Below are 23,229 nucleotides of genomic sequence, written 5' to 3' on the forward strand. Positions count from 1 at the left end.
AAATTCAATCACCAAAACACAGATAAACCAATACAAACCTTGTTAGATCCAGAATTTTTACACCTTCCAGTGGCTTCATATTGTCAGCAACTGGCAAAACACAGAAATATTTGAAGAGTATTGATTACTAATTTTCAGAAGGAAGAATGCAGAATTCTTCATATTCTATTTTAAGTAATCTGTATTACTACCAAAAATATATGTTTTCCTTCACAATATTTCTGCTTTATATGTAACACAGAAACCTTGACCTGATCCAGTTAAGTCAATCTGTAAAAATTACAACAGCTAATACCCAATTAATAAAGTCCACAGCTACACTTAAAATAGTTCGTCTAAAGATATTTGCAAATGAGGTATCAGATAAAGGGCTACTATCCAAAATCTATAAACAACTTATCAAACTCAACACCCAAAGAACAAATAATCCAATCAAGAAATGGGCAGAAGACATGAACAGACATTTCTCCAAAGAAAACATCCAAATGGCCAACAGACACGTGAAAAAGTGCCCAACATCCCTCGGCATCTGGGAAACACAAATCAAAACCTCAATGAGATACCACCTCACACCAGTCAGAATGGCTAAAATTAACAAGTCAGGAAACGACAGATGTTGGCGGGGATGTGGAGAAAGGGGAACCCTCCTACACTGTTGGTGGGAATGCAAGCTGGTGCAGCCACTCTGGAAAACAGCATGGAGGTTCCTCAAAAAGTTGAAAATAGAGCTACCCTATGACCCAGCAATTGCACTACTGGGTATTTACCCCAAAGATACAAGTGATCCAAAATGGGCACACACACCCCAATGTTTATAGCAGCAATGTCCACAATAGCCAAAGAGCCTAGATGTCCATCAACAGATGAATGGATAAAGAAGATGTGGTATATATACACAATGGAATATTATACAGACCATCAAAAAAACTGAAATCTTGTCATCTGCAACGACGTGGATGGAACTAGAGGGTATTATGCTAACCGAAATAAGTCAATCAGAGAAAGACAATTATCATATGATCTCACGGATATGTGGAATTTGACAAACAAGACAGAGGATCATAGGGGAAGGGAGGGGAAAAATGAAACAACACGAAACCAGAGAGGGAGACAAATCATAAGAGACTCTTAATCTCAGAAAACAAACTGAGGGTTGCTGGAGGGGAGGGGGTTGTAGGGATGGGGTGGCTGGGTGATGGACATTGGGGAGGGTATGTGCTATGGTGAGCGCTGTGAATTGTGTAAGACTGATGAATCACAGACCTGTACTCCTGAAACCAATAATACCTTATATGTTAATAAAAAAAAATTTTTTAAAAGATAGTTTGTCAAATGAAAAAAATGGTGGGGGAGGAACATATAGACTGAGCACAAAGGATTTTTAGGGCACTGTGTTAATATAGGTTGCAACAAATTATAACAAACATACCACTCTGGTGGGAGGATGCTGATAAGGGGGAATGTGTGCAGGCAAGGAATATATGGGAAGCCTCTGTACCTTCCTCTCAATTTTGCGGTAAACCTGAAACTGCTATAAAAAAAAATAGTTAGGGGCGCCTGGGTGGCTCAGTCATTGGGCGTCTGCCTTCGGCTCAGGTCATGATCCCAGGGTCCTGGGATCGAGCCCCGCATCGGGCTCCCTGCTCTGCAGGAAGCCTGCTTCTCCCACTCCCCTGCTTGTGTTCCCTCTCTCGCTGTGTCTCTCTGTCAAAAAAATAAATAGAATCTTTAAAAAAAAATAAAAATAAAAATAAATAATAAAATTAAATTCTTGCCAAACGGCTTACAAAGTTTAGATCATGATGACTGATATCAAGCTGACTTTTTGGGGAAAAATGATGAACTACTGTTTCAATACATTTTTAAAATAGACTATTTTTTAGAGCAGTTTTGGATACCGGCAGTAAAATGGAGCAGAAAGTACCAAGAATTCCCATGTACCTCTTTTTCCCACAAGTGTACAACCTCCCCCACTTTGAACTTCCCTCACCAGAGTGATACATTTGTTACAACTGATGAAGATACACTGACAGGTCTCTATCACATAATTTAGAGTTCACTCTTGGTCTTGTACATTGTATGGATTTAGACAAACACATAATGACATGTGCCAAACATTATTATATACAGAATCATTTCACTGCCCTAAAAATCCTCTGTGCTCTATTCACCCCCTCCTCCCCTCAAAACTCTAGAAACCAATCCTTTTACTGTATCCACAATTTGCCTTTTCCATAATGTCATATAGTTGGAATCATATAGTAGGTAGTCTTTTCAGATTGGCTTCTTTCACTTGGTAGTATGCTTTTAAGTTTCCTCCATGGCTCGATAGATCATTTTTCAGTGCTGAATAATATTCCATTACCTTGGTATACCAGTTTATTTATCCATCCACCTACTAAAGGACACCTTGATTGCTTCCAAGGTTTGAGAGTTATGAAGAAAGCTGCTGAAATGTTGTATGCAGTCTCTGTGTGGACATAAGTTTTCAACACATTTGGGTAACTATCAAGGAGTGCCAATTACTGAATAGTGTGGTAAGAGTATGTTTAGTTTTCCGCTCCATCTTCCAAAGTAGCTGTACCATTTTGCATTCCCACGAGAAATGAATGAGAGTTCCTCGGTTCAATACATTTTTTTAAAAATCTCAATGCAGCTCCATCACCAGTGGAAGTAACAGAAGTCACACATTTACACATACACCATTATAGTCTTGAGAAGGATCACAGTGGCACAATAATTCTTAGCTAGGAGGGTCCCCAGGCCACACTGGTCTAGTAAGAAACAATCGAAGTCCATATAGTGGGTATTTTGTCCTTGAAACCAGCCAATTTATTCTTTTACAGTAAGAAACTGCTATCCCAGCAATAGGAAATATGTGAAGTCTATGGAACTGGTGCATTATTTTCTTGGAAACACACTTATGTAGGAAGCTAAATTATACGCAGAGGATAAATTGATGAGCAGAGGATCAGAAAAAAGGAAGTAACTAAAACTATGTTTAATGTGGTAAATTGTTACAGCAATGGCCTCCATGAATCACACTTCCAGATATCCATACCCTCGTATATTCTCCTTCCATGTAGAGTCTGGGCGTGGACATCTGCCTTGCTTTAGCCGAGGGAACACTAGCACACTTGATGCCCGTAGAGGCTGGAAAAGAGCTTACACAGTAGAGCTTGACTTTTTGGAACACTTCCACCTTCAGATGAAGCAGAAGATGAAAGAACAAATGGAGAGAGGCTTAGCCATCCCAGTCACTGTAGCTGTCCCAGGTGAGGTCCAGACATGTGGGTGAAGCCATCTTAAAACACCCAGATCCAGCCAGGTGAGTGAGTTCAGGTGAGTCCAGCAGGACACTCACAGAACTCTGAGGAAAAATAAGGCACTGCTGTTTTAAGCCAATAAATTTTGAAGTGGTTTGTTGTACAGCAATAGATAAACAGACATAATGGCTTATGGCAGAGCGATCCTTTCAAAATGTAAACCGTACGTCATTCCCCTCCTTGAAATCCTCTAATGGCTTTCTACCAAACTGAGAATGAACTCCAACATCTTCCCACAGCCCACAGATGCTGCTTGCTCTGGCCCTCTGCTACGTCCCCAGCCATGACCCCTATCCCTCCCTCTCATGCTTCTCCAGCTACGTTAGCTTTCTTGCAGTTCCTTGAACACACCGAGCATATTTCTGTTTTAAGGGCCTGTGGCAGAAACAGAGATGGACCACCCAGATTCCCCTTCAAAGAAAGGAATTCCTGCCCAACCTACAAGAAGCATGTTTAACTTACAACTCCAGTATTAGCTTCCTCAAGGCCCACCTCAGCTTTTCTCAGCTGAGAGCGCTCTGTTCTCAGGACAGTCCCTGGTCAAATGACCGAGCAAAGTTGGGCAGAAAGGCCTGGTCATTTCCTCCACCGAATGCAGAACGCTGTATCAGTTCTCCTTGGTGTACTGCTCTGGAACCCCCCCCCACCCCCCCGCATTGGGCTGGCAAAGAATTTGACAGGTGCATGCAAGTCTGATGGCTCTTCTGCCCAATCCAATTTCCTTCCTTTCCCTTTCATAGGTGTTACTCCCCAGTAAATCCTTTGTCCTTCCAACTCTGTCTCAACATCTGATTTCTGGAGAATCCGAGATGTGACAGGACCTTTGCACTTGCTATTCTCTAGACCTGAAACTCTTTTTCCTCCACACATTTGCAAGTCTTGCTTACTTCACTCAAATTTCTGCCCAAACACCACACTCTCAGAGAAACCTTGCCTGATCATCCTATCTCAACAGCACCCCTCTGGATCTCAGTATGTTTTCGTTTTCTTTATAACACCTACCCATTACTTCACATTACATTATACGTTTATTTATTTATTGTACTACTTACTGTCTTTTCCACTAGAATGTAATTTCAATGAAGGCAGAACTTGTCTATCTTGCATCTCCCTCCAGAACAGTGGCTGGCCCACGGTAGGCACTCACTAAGAATTAGTTGAAGGGTCACACTGGGAAGGGGTGAGGGACGGAGGGAGGAACTCATATACTTAATAATTCATATGATCATTGCAATGGACTGAATGTGTCCCCCCAAAACTCATAAATTGAAATCCTAATCCCTGAAGTTATAATATTAGGAAGTGGGACCTTTGGGAGGTAAATAGGTCTTGAGGGTGGAACCATCATAAATGGAATTAGTACCCTTATATAATGAGCCCCAGAGAACTTCCTTGCCCCCTTTCTGCCATGTGAGGACACAGCAGGAAGTCAGCAGTCCTCAACCCAGAAGAGGACCTCACCAGAATCCAACCATGTTGGCACTGTGATCTCACATTTCTAGCCTCCAGAACCATGAGAAACAAATTTCTGTTGTATGTAAGTCTGTGATATTCTATTTTAGCAGCCCAAACTTATTAAGATCATTAAAAGAGACCAGAATCTTCAAAGTCAGGTAGCTGATTTTTCTCTAACCTGGACAGAGCTTGAATAGGGAAAAGACACAGTAAGGGGCACCTGGGTGGCTCATCGGTTAAGCGTCCAACTCTTGATTTCGGCTCAGCTCATGACCTTGGGGTGGTGAGATCGAGCCCCAAGTCAGGCTCTGCGCTCAGCAGGAAGTATGCTTGAGATTCTCTCTCTCTCTCCCCCTCTGCCCTCCCCCTGCTCTCAGGTTCTCTCTCACTCTTTCTCAAATAAATAAGTAAATCTTTAAAAAAAAAGGCGGGGGGGAAGAAAGAAAGAAAAGACAAAGAATTCAATGGGCATTTGGAGGTACAGGTTAAGCTTAGCAGCTGGAATGGAAAGGAAAATCAGACCGAGAAGGAGAGGAAGCTGAGGGAAAATGGCAGGAGAAAAACTACCAGGGAAGAATTTCCATTAACAAGACAGCTAACAGAACTTTTTTTTAATATATTACAAATAGAATTAGATTTTAGGTTATATGTGGTACCTCTCCAAAATTACCAAATTAATTCAGTAAAGCTTGGTACAAACCCAAGTACCTGTCTGAGTGGTTCTTGGGAAAATTTTTAAAAAGAGGGTGAGTTGGAGCTGGGGCAGAGTGAGTAGAACAGGTACACGAGGTAGGACATGAGTGAAAGCTCCCATTAAACAACCTTTGTCCCTACTATGTGCTAATCATTCTATGAAGATACAGTGTGAGAGGTATCACATCCCTTCCTCCTCAAGTATCCCATGATCTACCGGGGAAAACTGAAACATACAAGGACTATAATGATTAAGCGCACTACCCCTAGGTTCAAATTGTTACTCTATTTACTAACTTGTGACCCTGTTCTATTTTGATTTCCCCATCTGTAAAACAGGGATAATACTGGGACCTATCTCATAAGGATATTAAAAAATTAAATGAAACATCGCCTTATAAGCATTTAGCCACGGTGCTCAATAAATGTCAGCTACTGTCAGTATCATTTCTACCTTCTCCCCAAACTTGCTCCTGTGTTCCTTAACTCAGTGAATGGCACTCCTACCCACTTGGTTACCGAAGTCAAAACCCAAACAAAATCCTTGAACCCTCTCTCTTTTTGCACCCCTTAAATTTAATAAAGAACCACTTAGTGCATATTCTGTCTCAAAAATATCTCTTGACTGGCTTCTCTTCTCTCATCCCCACTGCCACCACTGTAGCTCAGGTCACCGTCAACTCTCTCCTGAGTTACTCTAACAACCTACTAACTCTTCTGCCGGGCTTCAATCTTGGCTCTCTTCAAAACAACCTCCATAGAGGCGCCTGGGTAGCTCAGTCGGTTAAGCATACAACTCTTGATCTCAGCTCAGGTCTTGATCTCAGGGTCATGAGTTCAAACTCCTTGTTGGACTCCACACTGGGCGTGGAGCCTACATTAAAAAAAAAAAAAAGAAAAAGAAGAAAAGAAAAAGAAAAAGCACCCTCCATAATGCTGCCAGAATTATTTTTCAAAATGTAAATCGGCCCAATCTTTTCAACCATATCTGTTTCTCATTCTCCCGTTCCCTATCTCAGTTAATGGCATCATCAACCACTCTAAGATAGAATTTAGGGATCTTCCCAGACATGTCTTCTTCTTCACTCCCCACATTCAATCAGCCATCAATTTTCTGTTAAATCTGCTCTATTCTTCCCCAGTTCCCTGGTACTGCCTCTGCTCAGGCCTTCATCATTTCTTGTCCCAACTGCCTGCAAAAGTTTCTTAACCTATTTCTGCCTAACCTCTGTCCCCACCAATTCATTCTCAACACTGCTTCCAGAGTAATCTTCCAAAATGAAGAACCCATTATGCCACTTTCTTGTTCATTCACACATTTACTTGTGGTCCTTTCCCTCATGAAGCTTACAGTCTATTGTTCCTCCTAAAACTGCAAACGAGGCTATTGTTCATAGTTTCACTCCTGTCCACCTTTTCAATTTCAATCTGCAAAAAAAGAAATGTCTTACTAGCCATACTTCTTTCAAATCTCTCACACTTCTAGGACACTGTATGTGTTCTTTCCTCTGACTGTAATAATCCTCCACCCTGTCTCACCTAGACAAGTCCTTCCATCTTTCATAAGTCAACATCCTTAGAAGGTATTCCTGCTCACCACAGCATCCTGAGCAAGTCTCTGTCAATAGCATTCTTCTGAATTATGACTTACTAGTTAGTCTTGACCAGATGATAAACTCTTGAGAAAATAGACTTTCATTCTGTATTTCCAATATCAAATACTAGCACTTGATATGTAGTAAGAACTCAATAAATGTTTGTGGATGGAAAGAAAGGACGGAAAGGAGGAAAAAAATGTCCTCACATTTTGCCACAATGTATTAATAGATTGCTATAATGGAACAACGTAAAAAATATCATGTAGGCCCACTGCAGCAATTACAAGTAGGGCTTCTTGGTGCCCACGATGGGTGCTGCAGGGTTTTATAACCTAATCTCAGAAGAGACATGTTATCACTTCTGCCATATGCTATCAGTCACACAGGCCAACTGGTGCACAGTTAGGGGGTGCTCACACAGGATGTATGAGGAGGCAAGGATCACTGTAGCCATTCTAGAAACTGGGTAATACACTCGAAGTGGTTTCAATTTGTATTTCCATGATGACAAGTGATGTTGAGCACATTTTCATATGCTTATTGGCCATTATCATGTCTTTTTTACTAAACATCTGCTTCAAACTTTTGCCCATTTTTAATTCAGTTCCCTTAATGAGTGTACACAACATTGCTTCAAGCACCCTTACCATCCTCGTCATTTAACACACTGCAACATAAACATCAAGCTGACGGAGAGGGGCTGTTGGTTTTGTCCCCTATAAAATCAAGTTGGGGCTTAGTCGTTAAGTGTCTGCCTTCGGCTCAGGTCATGATCCCAGGGTCCTGGGATCGAGCCCCGCATCGGGCTCCCTGCTCAGCGGAAGCCTGCTTCTCCCTCTCGCACTCCCCCTGCTTGTGTTCCCTCTCTCGCTGTGTCTCTCTCTGTCAAATAAATAAAATCTTTAAGAAAAAAAAAAAAAGAAACTACCATTACGATTCCATCAATACGACATTCTGGAAAAGACAAATGATAAAGATAGAAAACAGATAAGAGTTGGGAGAAACTGGGGATGAAGAGAGGGAATGACTGCAAATTTTGAGGGGTAAGGGAAGTGTTCTATGCCTTAATTATGGTGATGGTTACATGACTCCATACGTTTGTCCAAACTCACAGAACTAAATACCAAAAAGAATTTTACTGTATGCAAATTTTACCTCCATAAAAAATTATCAATATTATCAGAAATATGAAGAACTTGCACCTATAAAACAGAAAAAGATACTTGTAAAAAAATATTTAGAGAATAAAAGTATGATCTTGGAACTTTAAAAAAAGATACAAGAATGAAAATGTAAGAGAAAGGCAGAAAAATAAAAATAAGATGGGACACCTGGGTGGCTCATTCAGTTAAGCAGCAGACTCTTGATTTCGGCTCAGGTCATGATCTCAGGGTCCTGGGTTTGAGACCTGCTTCAGGCTCCACGCTCAGCAGGGAGTCTGCTTGAGGATTCTCTCTCTCCCTCTCCTTCTGCCCCTCTCCCTGCTCACTCTTTCTCTCTCTCTCTCAAATACATAAATCTTAATAAAAAAGATAAAGATAAGAGAATCACCCAGACAGGACAAAAAGAAATAATAAAAGTGAAAAATGAAGAAGAGGGAGGAAAAATAAAGGATCAGCCTAGGAATTCTGATAATACAGGTTTCTCAAAGAGTGAACAGCAAAAACAGAAGAGAGAACATTAATAAACAAATAATTCAGAAAAAGTTCACAGAACTGAGTTAATTTCCAGATTGAAAGGGCCCTCTGCATGCCCTGCACAGATTTTAAAAAGGTACACACCACTTTGAAAAGATATATGCACCCTTATATTTACTGCAGCGTTATTTACAATAGCCAAGATATGGAAGCAACCCAAGTGTCCATCAAGAGATGACTGAAGAAGATGCACAGACACACACACATACACACAATGGAATATTACTCAGCCTTAAAAAAAAAAGATGCAGTAATGCCTTTTGCAACAACATGGATAAACCTACAGGGTATTATGCTACGTGAAATCAGACAGAAAGACAAATAACATGTGAAATCTAAAAAACAAAAAAAAAAATGAATAAACAAACCAAAAGCAGAATCAGACCTGTAAAAACAAATTGATGGTTGCCAGAGGGGAGAGGGGTAGGAGGATAGGCAAAATGGGTAAAGGGGAGCTGGAGATACAGGCTTCCAGTTACGGAGTGAATAATAAGTCATGGAAATAAAAGGCATAGCATAGGGAATACAGTCAACAATACTGTAATAGCATTGGGTGGTGACAGATGGTAGTTAAACCTGTGATGAGCATAGCATCAATGTACAGATTTGTCAAATCACTATATTGTATATCTGAAACTAATGTAACATTTTATGTCAACTATACTAAAATTTAAAAAATTAACTAATTTAATTAAATTAATAAAAATAAAAAGACACACACCAAGAATGAATATTCATGGGAATGAAAGGTACAGCATAGGAAATATGGTAAATGGTGTTCTAATAGCATTGTATGGTGACAGATAATAGCTACACTGTGGTGAATATAGCATAAAATACAGAGTTGTCCCACCATGATATTATACACCTGAAACTAATGTAACATTGTGTTTCAACTATACTTCAATAAAAAAATAAAAAATAAAAAAATGACAAAGTGCTAGAAATTTAAAAAACTAAAAAACTATATTAAAAGGCACACATATGGGGCACCTGGGTGGCTCAATCGTTAAGCGTCTGCCTTCGGCTCAGGTCATGATCCCGGAGTCCTGGGATCGAGCCCCGCATCGGGCTCCCTGCTCAGTGGGAAGCCTGCTTCTCCCTCTCCCACTCCCCCTGCTTGTGTTCCCTCTCTCGCTATGTCTCTCTCTGTTAAATAAAATCTAAAAAAAACTTTAAAAAAAGACACACATAAAGATGCATCAGTGTAAGAATTTGGAACATTAAGATTTTTTTCTCTGCCAAAATCAGATCTAAAAACTTTCTAGGGAGAAAAAAGCATATATAAGGGATTGGCTAGCAGAATGTCACTGAACTTCTCAATAGTACTGGAAAATAAAACTTAAAAATGGAACAAAAACCTTAAAATTTTGAGATGAAAATTTATTTCTCTTTTATTTTTTTCCTAATTTATTTATTTATTTATTTATTATTATTTCTCTTTTAAATTCTAAACCCAGTCAAGCTCTGAGTCTTGTGTGAGGGTAGAAAAAGACCATTTTCAATCATGCAAATTTTCAAAAACTTTACCTTCCCATTCTTTCTTGGGAAAATTATTTCTAGAGGATATGCTCCACCAAAAACAGAACAAGAAATAAGAAGATATGGGGTCAGAAAATGGTGGATCTAAAGGAGGAGAAAGATGAAAGGAATCCTCGGGATGACAGTAAAGAAAATACTAACACAATAGCTGAAATATCTACCCTTATGGTACAGTTGGGAATGAACTAAGGAGAGATATTGAGAAAGTAAATAAAGAAGCCAGACAAATATTAACACAAGGGAAAACAAAAAGGTATATATGAGCAGCAATGAAATAAAAATATGAATAATTGTATAATCATAACAATATAAATATTGAATATTTGTCTAGCAAAATTTATTATTTGGTAAGATGGAAAGTATATGTGTAATTGTTGGAAAGGTGGTGAAAGAAAGCTAGTCTTTATCACTACAGATAATGCCTAAAAACAAAATCAAGAAGTAGCATTATAATCATGTTAGTTAGAGATCTGGAGGTAAAAACTAAAAGAAACAGCTAAAAGAACTGAAATTCGTTGTCCCTAGGAAAAGGAAAGGGGCAGAGAGACATAAGAGGCTACTGTTTTTCATAATTAACCTTATAGATCTGAAGTATATGTAAAACCTTGATTTTCAAAAATTAAAAAATAAATAAGTTATGTTAAATTCATGAGCAACAGGCGAAGTATCATTTTGCTGTGCTGCCCCCTGCAATGTTGTTGCTTTTTTTAAAGATTTTATTTATTTGTCAAAGAGAGAGAACACACGCATGAGCAGGGGGAGGGGCAGGCAGAGGGAGAAGCAGGCTCTCTGCTGAGCAGGAAGCCTGATGTGGGACTCAATCCCAAGACCCTGGGATCATGACCTGAGCCAAAGGCAGACGCTTAACCGACTGAGCCACCCAGGCATCCCCCCTGCAATGTTTTGATAAGTATTGTCACTCTGAAGCTTTCCCTGATTCATTATTTGCACACACTGCAGCAGCTTCAAAGGGAAATTACAGTTTATTCTCATTATTCGCAGATTCTATATTTGAGAATTCAACTACTCGCTAACTCCAAGATCAATACTGCAGTGCTTCTGCAGTCATTCCAGGACGTGCACAGAATGCAGAAAAATTTCAGTCCCTTGATACACATGTTCCCAGCCGAAGTCAACGTAGGCAACGCACTGGCCTTCTTGTTTCAGGTCTCATACTGTAAACAAGTGTCCTTTATGTGGTGTATTTTAAAGTGTCACATTTTCACATGTCTGTGCTTTTCTTGGTGATTTCACCATTTAACATGGCCCCTAAGAGTAGTGGCTGAAGTGCTGTCTGGTGTTCCTAAGTGCAAGAAGACTATGACGAGCCTTTTTTTTTTAAGGTTTTGCTTATTCATTTGAGAGAGAGACAGTACAAGCAGGTGCAGGGGCAGAGACAGAGGGAGAAGCAGGCTCCCTGCTGAGCAGGGAGCCAGACACCGGTCTCCATCCCCGGACCCCGGGATCATGACCTGAGCTGAAGGCAGACGCTTAACCCACTGAGCCACCCAGGAGCCCCCATGATGAGCCTTACAGAGAAAATATATGTCAGCTGAGCTTTGTTCAGCCATGACTATTACTATAGAAGTTATAATGCTATGTCCCTGAGTTCAAAGTTAATGAAACAATATATATTAAATAAGGTGACTTTAAACAGAAACACAACTTAACATTATGTGTATTAATCAGTGGTCAAAAATGTGTGACCAAAGACTTGCAGGAACTTAATCCTCTACTTCCCCTAGAAGCAATGGTTCAGTATTCACTAATTAGGTGTTCAGTTTATAGAACATAACTACCTCTAATAACAAGAATTAACTGTATAAAAGAGCCAAGAGAAAGATCAGTGCTAACTCAGTGAGGAAGCCCTTGACCAGCCTTGGGAAGCGTTGAAACAAAATTGAATACCATCATCAAACAGGAAGGGTTTGGCCATAGGGGAAGGAAAAGTAAAGAAGGTTTGATGAATTGATTCTAAAATTCATCTTGATGAGTATATAATCAAGAATAGCCCAGAAAATAATTTTTGTGGAGGGAAGAATATTTAGCCTATGAAGTTTAAAAAAAGTATAATTTTTAAAATATATTAACATATGAACAAATGGAGAGAGAAACAGCCATACATAGAAATGAAAAATTGTTATATAATGAAGAGAAAATCTCAAATCAGTGGGAAAATGATAAATTATTTAAGAAAGAGTATTGGGAAAACTGACTATTCATATAGAAAAAGAGGAAATTTGATCTACACATGATCCTATTAAGTTCTAAGATCTAAATACAAATGAAGGGGCGCCTGGGTGGCTCAGTCGTTAAGCATCTGCCTTCAGTTCAGGTCATGATCCCAGGGTGCTGGGATCGAGCCCCGCATCGGGCTCCCTGCTCGGCAGGAAGCCTGCTTCTCCCTCTCCCATTCCCCCTGCTTGTGTTCCCTCTCTCTCTCTCTGTCAAATAAATAAATAAAATCTTTTTAAAAATAAATAAATAAATAAATAAATACAAATGAAATTTAAAGTAAATGAAACCATTAAAACACTAGAAAAAGATGAAAGAAATATGTTACAGTTTTGGTTGAGGAAAGCTCTTCTCTACCCAAAAAAAAATCTGAAATTAAATCATCAAAGTTGATAGCTCTGATACATAAAATTTTAAACTCAGTACAATGAAAGATACCATGATTAAACTTAAAAGATTAATAACAGACTGGAAGGATAGAAACATTTGCAATAAAAATAAAAAACAAAAGGTTTCTACAACATATAAAATACTATTAGAAATCAGTAAGAAAGAGGGGCGCCTGGGTGGCTCAGTCGGTTAAATGTCTGCCTTCGGCTCAGGTCATGATCCCAGGGTCCTGGGATAGAGTCCCGCATCAGGCTCCTTGTTCAGCAGGGAGCGCCTACTTCTTCTTCCTCTGCCTGCCCCACTCCCCCTGCTTGTGCGCTCGCTCTCCCACTCTCTTTCTGACAAATAAATAAAATCTTGAAAAAAAAAAGATTGGGGTGCCTGGGTGGCTCAGTCATTAAGCGTCTGCCTTCGGCTCAGGTCATGATCCCAGGGCTCTGGGATCCAGCCCGAAGTCGGGCTTCCTGCTTCATGGGAAGCCTGCTTCTCCCTCTCCCACTCCCCCTGCTTGTGTTCCCTCTCTCGCTGTGTCTCTCTCTGTCAAATAAATAAATAAAATCTTAAAAAAAAAAACTTATATTAAAAAAATCAGTAAGAAAGAAAAAAAGCCCAATGGAAAAATAGGAAATATAACAGTCAATTCATAGACAAACAAAAATTTCCAGTACGTATAGCAAAAGATGTTTATAGCAATTTCATCTACAAGCAGATGAAAATTATAACAATAAGAATTTTTTTCTCACCAGACTGGCAAACATTTATAAATTAATACCCAATATTGGCAAGGGTGTGGTGAAATGGGCACTTTCATACACTGCAGAATGTAAATCACTAATGACTTTGTAGGGCAGCAATTTAACACTTCCCATAAAAATTTTAAATATTAATATCCTTTGACTAGGTTCTCCTGTTGGTGGAATATAATTCACAAAAAGATTCCACAAGTATGCCTAGACAAAGGTAACAAAATGTTTATTACAGAACTTTTTTGTCTTGATTTTCTGCTGTAAGTGTTTTTCAATCAACATTGTTAAAAATAATTTATATATAATAAATTATACAATTAAGTTTTGCACCTGACTGGCTCAGTAGGTAGAGCATGTAACTCTTGCTCTCAGGGTCCTAAGTTCATGAGTTCAAGTTCCACGTCAGGGGTAGAGATCACTTAAAACAAAAAAAAAATTTTTTTTTTTTTAAAGATTTTATTTATTTATTTGACAGAGAGAGACACAGTGAGAGAGGGAACACAAGCAGGGGGAGTGGGAGAGGGAGAAGCAGGCTTCCCGCGGAGCAGGGAGCCCGATGTGGGGTTCGATCCCAGGACCTGGGATCATGACCTGAGCCGAAGGCAGACGCTTAACGACTGAGCCACCCAGGAGCCCAAAACAAAACAATTTTTTTTTTAAATTAATAACAATTCAGTTTTGACATATACATACACCAGTGAAGTCACCTCCACAATCAAGAAATAGGACTTTCCATCACCTGAAAGTTTCCTCCTTCCTTTGCAAACTATCTTTCCCTCAATTCCCAGCCTTAGGCAACATTACATTTTCTAGAATTTTATGTAAATGAAATCATTTAGTAGGGACTCTTTTGTGTTTGGCTTCTTCCATAAAGCATAATAATTTTGAGATTCATTCATGTTGTTGCATTTTTTAAAAGATTTTATTTATTCATTTGAGAGAGAGAGACAGAGAGGATGAGCAGGAAGAGGGACAGAGGAAGAGGGGGAGGGGAAGCAGACTCCCTGCTGAGTGGAGAGCCCAACCCAGGGCTGGATCCCAGGGTCCCGAGATCATGATCTGAGCCGAAATCAAGAGATGGCTGCTTTACTAAGCCACCCAGGCGCCCCTGTTGTTGCATTTTTATAAGTGAGTAGTATTCTACTATATTTGTTATCCATTCAGCTATTGATGGACATTGAGTTGTTTACAATTTTAGTCTACAGTGAATCAAGCTGCTATGAACATTCACGTACAAGTCTTTGTGTGAACATGTTTTAATTTCTCTTGAGTAAATACCTAGTGGAATGGCTGAGTAATATGGTAAGTGTATCTTTAAATTTTAAGAAACTGCCAAACAGATCTCCCAAGTGCTTGTATAACAGTGCATGAGAGTTCTAGATGCTCCACATCCTCACAACACTGGGAATTGCTCTTCTTTTTAATGTTAGTTATTCTAATGGGTAGATAATGTTTCTTGTTGTGGTTTTAATTTGCATTTCCCTGATGAATAATGTTGAACATCTTTTCATGTAATAATCAGCCATTCATATATCTCCTTTTGTGAATTGCCCCTCTAAGTTTAATACTGAAGTAAAATATTCAAAACCATACAAAAATCCACCAATAGGTGAAGTGTTAAATAAGCACTGGCACATTCATACAACAGACTCTCAGGTAGATATTAAGAAAAATGAAACAGATTTATACATCCTGACATGAAAAGTTGACCAAGATATATTTCTAAGTTAAAAAAAAATCAAAATATAGAATAGGATGTATAATATGATCCTATTTTGTAAATATACATAATAACAATAAGAATGTATGTTGGTAGGGGCACCTGGGTGACTCAGTCAGTTAAGCGACCAACTCTTGATTTTGGCTCAGGTCATGATCTGAGTCATGAGGTCGAGCACCCAGTGTGGAGCCTGCTTACGATTCTTTCTCTCCCTCTCCCTTCCCCACACCCCCCTACCAGCACACATACATGTGCACTGTCTCTCTCTCGCTCGCTCGCTCTCTCCCTAAATAAAAATTATAGTAATAATATATGTTGGTAGTTGTAGGAGCATTCATAAAATTCTATCAGTGGTTAAATCTTGGGAAATTTATGCAGAACTTTTACCCAGCTAAGTTATATATTTCTGTAATTTTGCTTCATTGTGATTATGTTTCTAATCAGCAAAAAAAAAAAAAAAAAGCAAAAAGTGAAAACATAAAGAATCAACAAAATTAAAGAGAAAAATATTTTCAAGAATAAAAACACATAAAAAAGACCTCAAATATAAGAAGATATTTTGACATTAGGAATGAATGTACAAGTAATTCTTGTTGCATAGTTCTCCAAAAGTACTGGTCATCTGTACTCAGGTCTCTTTTTAGGGCCCCTGTTTTATTTCAAATGATGCATGAAATACATTTAGGGGTCTCTTCATCCCATAAGTCTCATTTCATTACATATCTATTAAGAGAAGTCTATACTTCTCTACCAATGCCATCTCACAGCCATAATAAATTAGTAAAATTTTGTTTACCGAAGCAAAAACTTTTAAACTGAATTCATTTCACATCAGGCAATAGAATTTTACTTGTATGATCTGAGAAGACACCCAGAAAGAACTTCCAGAGCACACTGAAATCAAAATCAATGAATGAGTTTTACACAGTGAAGAGCATGAACTCTGGAGACTGACTGGATTCGATTTCCTGCTCCAGGACTTACTCCCTACTGAACTTCAAGGTAACTTCACTTCTCTGAACTTCAAGGTAACTTCACTTCTCTGAGCTTGTTTCCTCATTTGAAACACCTAAATCATAGAGTTTGCAAGGATTAAATGAAATATTGTATGTAAAGTGTTCAGCACACTTTTTGGCATATAGTAATTGCCTACTAAAAGTTTACTTTTGTCATTACTATCACTACCATATATGTATTATGTAGTCATACACATTACATAGTCACCACCTATTAAAGTAAATGACTTATTCTAAATGTTAAAACAAGAAAAGAAAAACACATGATTATTTTAAGGAACAGAAATAAATATGACTCTCAATATTCTATACTTAAGAAGGATATCTACACATCCATATTTTGCCAGTTTGTGAAAGACAAGAATAAGCTGGATGGGAATAAAGGGTGATTATAGGAGGAAGAACAGTTGGAAAGGGCATCAGTTGTTAATTTGTTGTGATATATCGAGCAGCTTGTATATCGCTCTATCTTATTTAGCCTCTAGGATTAAAAGCTATTATAAGGATACGGCTGAGCAATCATGCAAAGAAATATAATTATAATGAAGGCGCCATCAATTCTATGCTTGCCAGAGCTGCTCCTAAGACTCCCCTGGTATTTGGCCCTAAGGTTTCCAGGACACAAATAAACTTGAGCAACACCAGAGTGGACATAATTGACAGATGCCCACCTAAGTGGCTCATCTGAGTGACAGCAATCATGGCATCCCTCCCCACTGTCCTAGCCAACATTAAAAAAAAAAAGGCCAAGTCATAAAACAAACTGATCAAATAACAGATCAAACAGAACATATAATATACACTAAAAGGATTTTTTAATTTGGTATTTTACAGAGAACTTACCTACCAGAACTTAGGAGTGAGAAAGCAGAAGATGGACATTTTTTCAAAGCATGTTCTCTTAGTCTGCTGAAGCTTTATTTAGAACAGTTAGCAGGATGTTATCTTTCTAGCATGTGTTAGAAGTCTTGAAAAAAAGCTCTGTTCCTAATAGTATAGTTTGACAGGTAATTATAAGAGTTTAGAGTACTTTAAAAATTAGTATCCACTGGAATACATTCCAGGGAAAGTAGAATTTCGGAGCTATAAAAAGTTGGTGTGGGAGTGATGCCCAAGTTACAAAGCAATCACACCATTTAGAGACAACCAGAGAATAGTTACGTGGGTAATAACTTACAATAATTTATAATCCACCTCTGCTGACACCCTGTTTCTTAACAACTGTCCTTCACCTACAAGAACTTGGCTATTACTGTGGGATTTGCAATCAAACAGGTTTTAGAACTGTTGGGTGCCACTATTTTAACGAAAACTTGAGAAGTTTATAGGAAGAACATGTAAAAAGATCAGACAGGGGGCTTCTGAGTCATGAATAAAGCACGCCACAACCAAAATACAAGTCAGTGCTAATCCAAAATCCCTCTGCTCTTCCAACTTCCCAGCTCTCTTTTGCAGTTAGATTGGGGTGAAATGCCTGGGGTCTGGCCAATGAAATGGATAGGCACAAGTAACACAAGCCAATTCAGGCCTGATCCTTAAAAATATCCCATGAAATCCTCCAGGCTTCTCTTCTCCTACTACTGTGACCTTGGAGGCTGCAAGTTTCAAAGAGTGAAGCTAGACGTGCAAAAAAGATGTTTTTATTGTATTCAGCCACTAAGATTTTGGGCTAATTTGTTACTGCAGCACAACCAAGTCTATCATGACCACTAGAGATACCCAGCATTGGAGGAGAAAAATGGCAGCCTCTAAGCAATATCACAGCATCTAAGCTAACAACTGATAAGTCCATTTCAGGACAGTTTTACTGTCCCTTTAGCAGCAATCTTCAAACTGAGATATGTGAAGACTTTCCGAAGAGATACATGAATCATTTTAAAGAAATCAATTTCCAGGTTTTCAACTTCCATACATATTCTTGCCTAAAACTGATCAGCCTATGACTAAGCCTTCTTTCATAACCCTTCTCCCCACTAAGCTAAAGAAAAGTATATTCCTCACACATCTCAGATCGTACTCTCACCTTAGTTCATATTATAAAATGTATTTAAGTGTTAAAAACTTTTTTTTTTTTTTAGGAGGTAGACCACAATACAGATTGGTATGTGGAAAGGTGGAACACTAGCAATTTATAGACTTTATAAATCAATTTAAAGTTATAGAATTTATAACCAAAAGTCAGCAAGCCAGAGTAAAAAAATTCAATGTTCAGGGCTCATTAATGGGCCATCCTGAAGTTAACTACTCAGATGATCAGAAGTGGCTGAACCAGGAACTGGTGGAGCAAATGACAGTTACTAACTACTGAATATGAGTGCTCACAAACCCCAGAGGCTCCTTGAACTCAATGCTGGTGGTATGGCTGTCCTCTCCGAGAAGACTAACCAAAGGTAAGTTATTTGCACAAATAAGAAAAAGGCATCCCTTCTAGAGAACTGGCAAAACAGTGCTCACTCTAGGTTGTTGATGAAACACTGTCATAAGTACTTGAGGGAAATTATAATTTAATCACAGCAAAGAAGAAAATGTGTGTGTGCAGGGAGTGGGAGAGGATGTTGCAGTGTTAGACTGTGAACAGGATGAGCCCTCTTTTGACACAAAAAAAAGATACTGAGTCCTATTTTACAGAACACTGCAAATATTTAACTAAGAGGAATAGAAGGGAAGGGAAGGCATAGGAAGGAGCAGCCTGGAAGAAGTGTGTAGGGTGGATATGCATGTGAAAAAGAATATGTTTTACAATTTGATTTGCTTTTAACAGCTTCCAGTGGGTAATTCTGAAGAGCAGGAGAGATGTCTAGAGAATTTAGGATGCTTTCTGTGTGAGGGTCTACGGAACCCTCCCAGAAACTTCTCTTCAAGTAGTAAAGATAAAAATTACTCTTCAAGGCTTTTAGTTTTAGGGGATGGAGAAAGGAAAACAAAGAGATGTTTCCACATACAGAGGCAGAACTTAATGTGGCCTAGCATATGTTCATGTTACAAACTCTTTAATACTGTTAATACAGGTTATCAAATTGTCCATGAGAAAGGCAGTATTTATACTGGCACCAGCAGTGTATGAAAATGGTATTTATTCTCCATCATCTTCCATAACCCTGGATATGATCTCTTGGTTTTGTGGGATTTTTTTTACTTGTTTGTTGCAAATTTGACAGTTAAAAATTTGCATGGCACTGTCATTTTAATTTGCATTTAATGACTTCTGAAATTAAATTCTGAAAGTTTTTCATATTTGTTCTCGTTTCATGTCTTCTCTTATAAATTATTCTTATAAATTCTCTTATAAATTATTTTGCCCCATATTGCTAACTCGCATTTATCTTACTATTGATTTGTATGGATTCTTTATGCAGTATGCAGTAATAATTTAACCTTTTACCATTTATTTTTTGTGAAAGTAACTTTTCCCTATCTCGTTTGCTTTTTTAGTTATATTGGAATTTCGCTTTCAAAAAAATCATTTTACTGGGGTGCCAGGGTGGCTCAGTCATTAAGCGTCTGCCTTTGGCTCAGGTCATGATCCCAGGGTCTTGGGATCGAGCCCCACATCGGGCTCCCTGCTTGGCAGGAAGCCTGCTTCTCCCTCTCCCACTCCTGCTGCTTGTGTTCCCTCTCTCGCTGTCTCTCTGTCAAATAAATAAATAAAATCTTTAAAAAAAAAAATAATTTTACTTTCCACCTCTGGTATTATTTCAAGATTCCTCAAGACTACCCATATTTCCAGTGATTTGCTAAAAGGATTCAGAGGACTCAGCATATAGTTGTATTCGTGACTATTATTACAGTATATAGTTGTATTCATGACTATTATTACAGTAAAATGATATATGACAGGATCAGCAAGGGAAAAAGACAGGCACAGTCTGGAAAAATCCATGCACAGGCTTCTCATGTTCTCTTCCTTCTGTGAGGAGCCACACCAAGCAGCTTCTTTCTCCAGAAACAAACAAACAAAAAAAAGAGCAGCATGTCCAATGCTTCTGCTCAGGGAAGCCTATTACAAACTCAGAATCTAAGGTTTTTACTGAGGGCTATTCACAGAGACATGCTGTGTTTCCCATGTACCAAATTTCCAGACCAGAGGAAAAGCAGGTTCACCATAAATCACAAGGATTGTACAAAACACTTAGGCACCCTTATTAATTAGGAAGCAGTTCAAGTGCCAAGTTCCCAGATGTCATCCAAGGGCTAAACTTCTAAGATGGTCCTTTTAAATACAGCAGCCTAAGTTGGCTCAGTTAAGTGTCCAACTCTTGATTTCAGCTCAGGTCATGATCTCAGGTCCTGAGATTGAGCCCCACGTCGAGCTCCACACTGGCTGTGGAGCTTGCCTGAGATTCTCTCTCTCCCTTTGCCCCTCCCACTCTCTCTCTCAAAAAATAAATACATAAAAATTTTTAAAATTAATAATAAAGACAGCAGCCTGAGGCCTGCTATGGTAACTCTTTTCTGCACAGGTACCAAGTTCTCCCAACCCTAGATTATATAAATGCTTATGTGTAGGTGGGTTTCCCATTTAAAAAGCTTTTATTTTCCTATTTAAAGATTTAAGCTATCTAAGGCTTATTTTTTTCTATTTCAATATTAATAGTTGCTTCTTGGATAAGCAATTAATATTTTTTCTTGCTTTCTGTTTTTTTTAAACACTTCAGGTTACCTACAAAATGTATGTATTGTTTATATAATTGGAAAAATACAAAAATACAACTTTCAGTGAAATTAAAATTTTATTTTCTGATTTCAAAATAAAAATTTGTGTCTTGAAAACAATAGTTATACTCTCTTAGGTTTTCCTTCATATTGAAGTACTCTGTCAGCAATTTTATTCTCAGCGAAAATTTTTGTGAGTTAATGCTTTAACACCTGTGTTACACCTGAGTAAAGAATATTAGTCTACAGGGGCACCTGGGTGGCTCACTCGGTTAAGTGCCTTCATCTAGGGTCATGATCCCCGGTCCTGGGATCGAGCCCCCACACGAGGAGCTGCTTCTCCCTCTCCTGCTTCCCCTACTTGTGCTCACTCTCTCTCTCTCTCTCTCTCAAATAAATAAATAAAATCTTTAAAAATATATATTAAAAAAAAGAATATTAGTCTACAGGAAGTCATTATGTATAAAACAATTCACCTGTGCTTGACTACCACAGAAAATGCATACATGCTTAGAGTTGAAAAGAAGATGATTAACAGTAAAGTTTGGCTCTCAGAGAATCCTGAGAACAAGTTGCTTCTAATACTTGCTTTATCAATGAAAACATTATGTAGGTGATAGTTACTGATCCACTATGTTCAGTATAGGCCTAATCCTATCAATGACTGAACTAATCACATCCTAAAGATACACTGACTTTTTTACTACTAGAAGTCTTTAACATGAAACAGCTAATAACAGGACTGCTATAAGAAAAACAGAGATAATCTGAAAGTTGCAGGAAATATTAAGGTAAAGCTTATACTCTAAATGTACATACAAACATCTCTATACATAAAAATTATTAAATACACTCCCCTGTAATATAAAGTGTTTTACATCAAAAACATATGTTTTTAATATTTACATTTATGCATTTTTAGCCTGAGAGTAAACACAAGGTTCTGGAGCAGAGATCAGAGTCATTATTACTTACACCAAGAAATGTATCACTTTTCCCACACCTAATACGCCACAGGCATCGTAACAAGAGCCAGTTGGTTAGGCCGGTCCATACAGGGGTTGAACCACAGGAAAGGTCCCCAAAAGTATGAATCTGGGAATATGTATATTATGTTGCCCAACTGCTACCTTTCCCTGAGAAAGGCAGGAAAAAAGCTAATCTTCCTAATGTAAGCAAATTCTCCTTAGAAAAGGGAAGGTCTTAGAGTTCTTACCCTTTGGAATGTAAATAAACGTCTCCCAAGGGAAGATTAACTTCACAAGGTTTACAATCTCAATCTTGAATGTCTCCCAGGCTCTGAGTTTTATAACCCTTTGACAAAAGAACAAACTTCCTGGGCATTCTCTAACAATCTAATCTCTTAACAATCTTTTAACTTCCAAATCTTGCCCTTTAACCCAGGTTCTAGTTTTCTTGGCTTACAAAGCTGTGACCATGCAGAAACATGAAAATACACACTTCTTGAAAATACACAGTAAAAAAACCAAAACATTTATATTTGCAGCTCTTGTTAATATCAGACACCTCCTAAAATATTGGCTTTCACACCCTTTCTGGAGAGCCCTGGGAATTCCTCAGAGGTGCCCCAGAAGCCTCTTTTCAGAGGGCCATTTAGAGGTGCAGAGTGAGCAGGGCTCTGAAACCCCAATTCCTGCTTCAAATACAGCCTATCTGCTCTCAAAATTTGGGCTTCCAATTATGTTTTTTGAAGATGAGGCTCTACCAAAAAAAAAAAAATTGAAATCCATTGGGGGGAAAAAAAACAAAAAATCTTAGGCAACCTAAATAAAATAAAAATCCTGTCTTATAGAAACAGACATGGTTCCATTTACATTTACACTTAAATTTCCTTGGCTTGGTACTCTTACTTGCATTAATGTGAAACCTATAAAACACACACCACCACAAAGTTAACTGATTATTACTGGGGCTCCCCATATAGTTCACAGGTACTCAGAAAGTTCTTGATGTTCTGTCTGTTGATGTCCTATGTATACAATGCCATTTGAAAAAAGTACCTGAACACTTCCATGAAAGCACTGCCCTATCCAGTATCCTGTTTTCTCCTGCCGATCCTCCCTAAACAGTGCTGTAATTCTCTTTTGGGGGGAACCCAAACCTCTGTTGCTCACAAAAATAAGTGCCCTTTTCTCTC

At 38.5% G+C, this 23,229-nt stretch overlaps 1 protein-coding gene across 14 annotated transcripts in view; it reads right to left on the reverse strand.

Moving 5' to 3' along the window:
* Nucleotides 1-23,229, reverse strand: part of SUGCT (succinyl-CoA:glutarate-CoA transferase) — a 773,157-nt gene that overhangs the window by 747,269 nt on the left and 2,659 nt on the right. For all 14 annotated transcript variants that reach the window (XR_013443062.1, XM_078059977.1, XM_078059983.1 and 11 more), the window contains exon 2: nt 39-90. Coding sequence is in view for 13 of the 14 variants with exons in the window: in XM_078059977.1 (XP_077916103.1) it covers nt 39-90 (52 nt within the window). In the remaining variant the exon portion in view is untranslated. The remainder of the gene's footprint in view (nt 1-38; nt 91-23,229) is intronic.

Source organism: Halichoerus grypus, chromosome 12 (assembly GCF_964656455.1).
Source record: "Halichoerus grypus chromosome 12, mHalGry1.hap1.1, whole genome shotgun sequence".
In the NCBI taxonomy this organism is placed as follows: Eukaryota; Metazoa; Chordata; class Mammalia; order Carnivora; family Phocidae; genus Halichoerus; species Halichoerus grypus.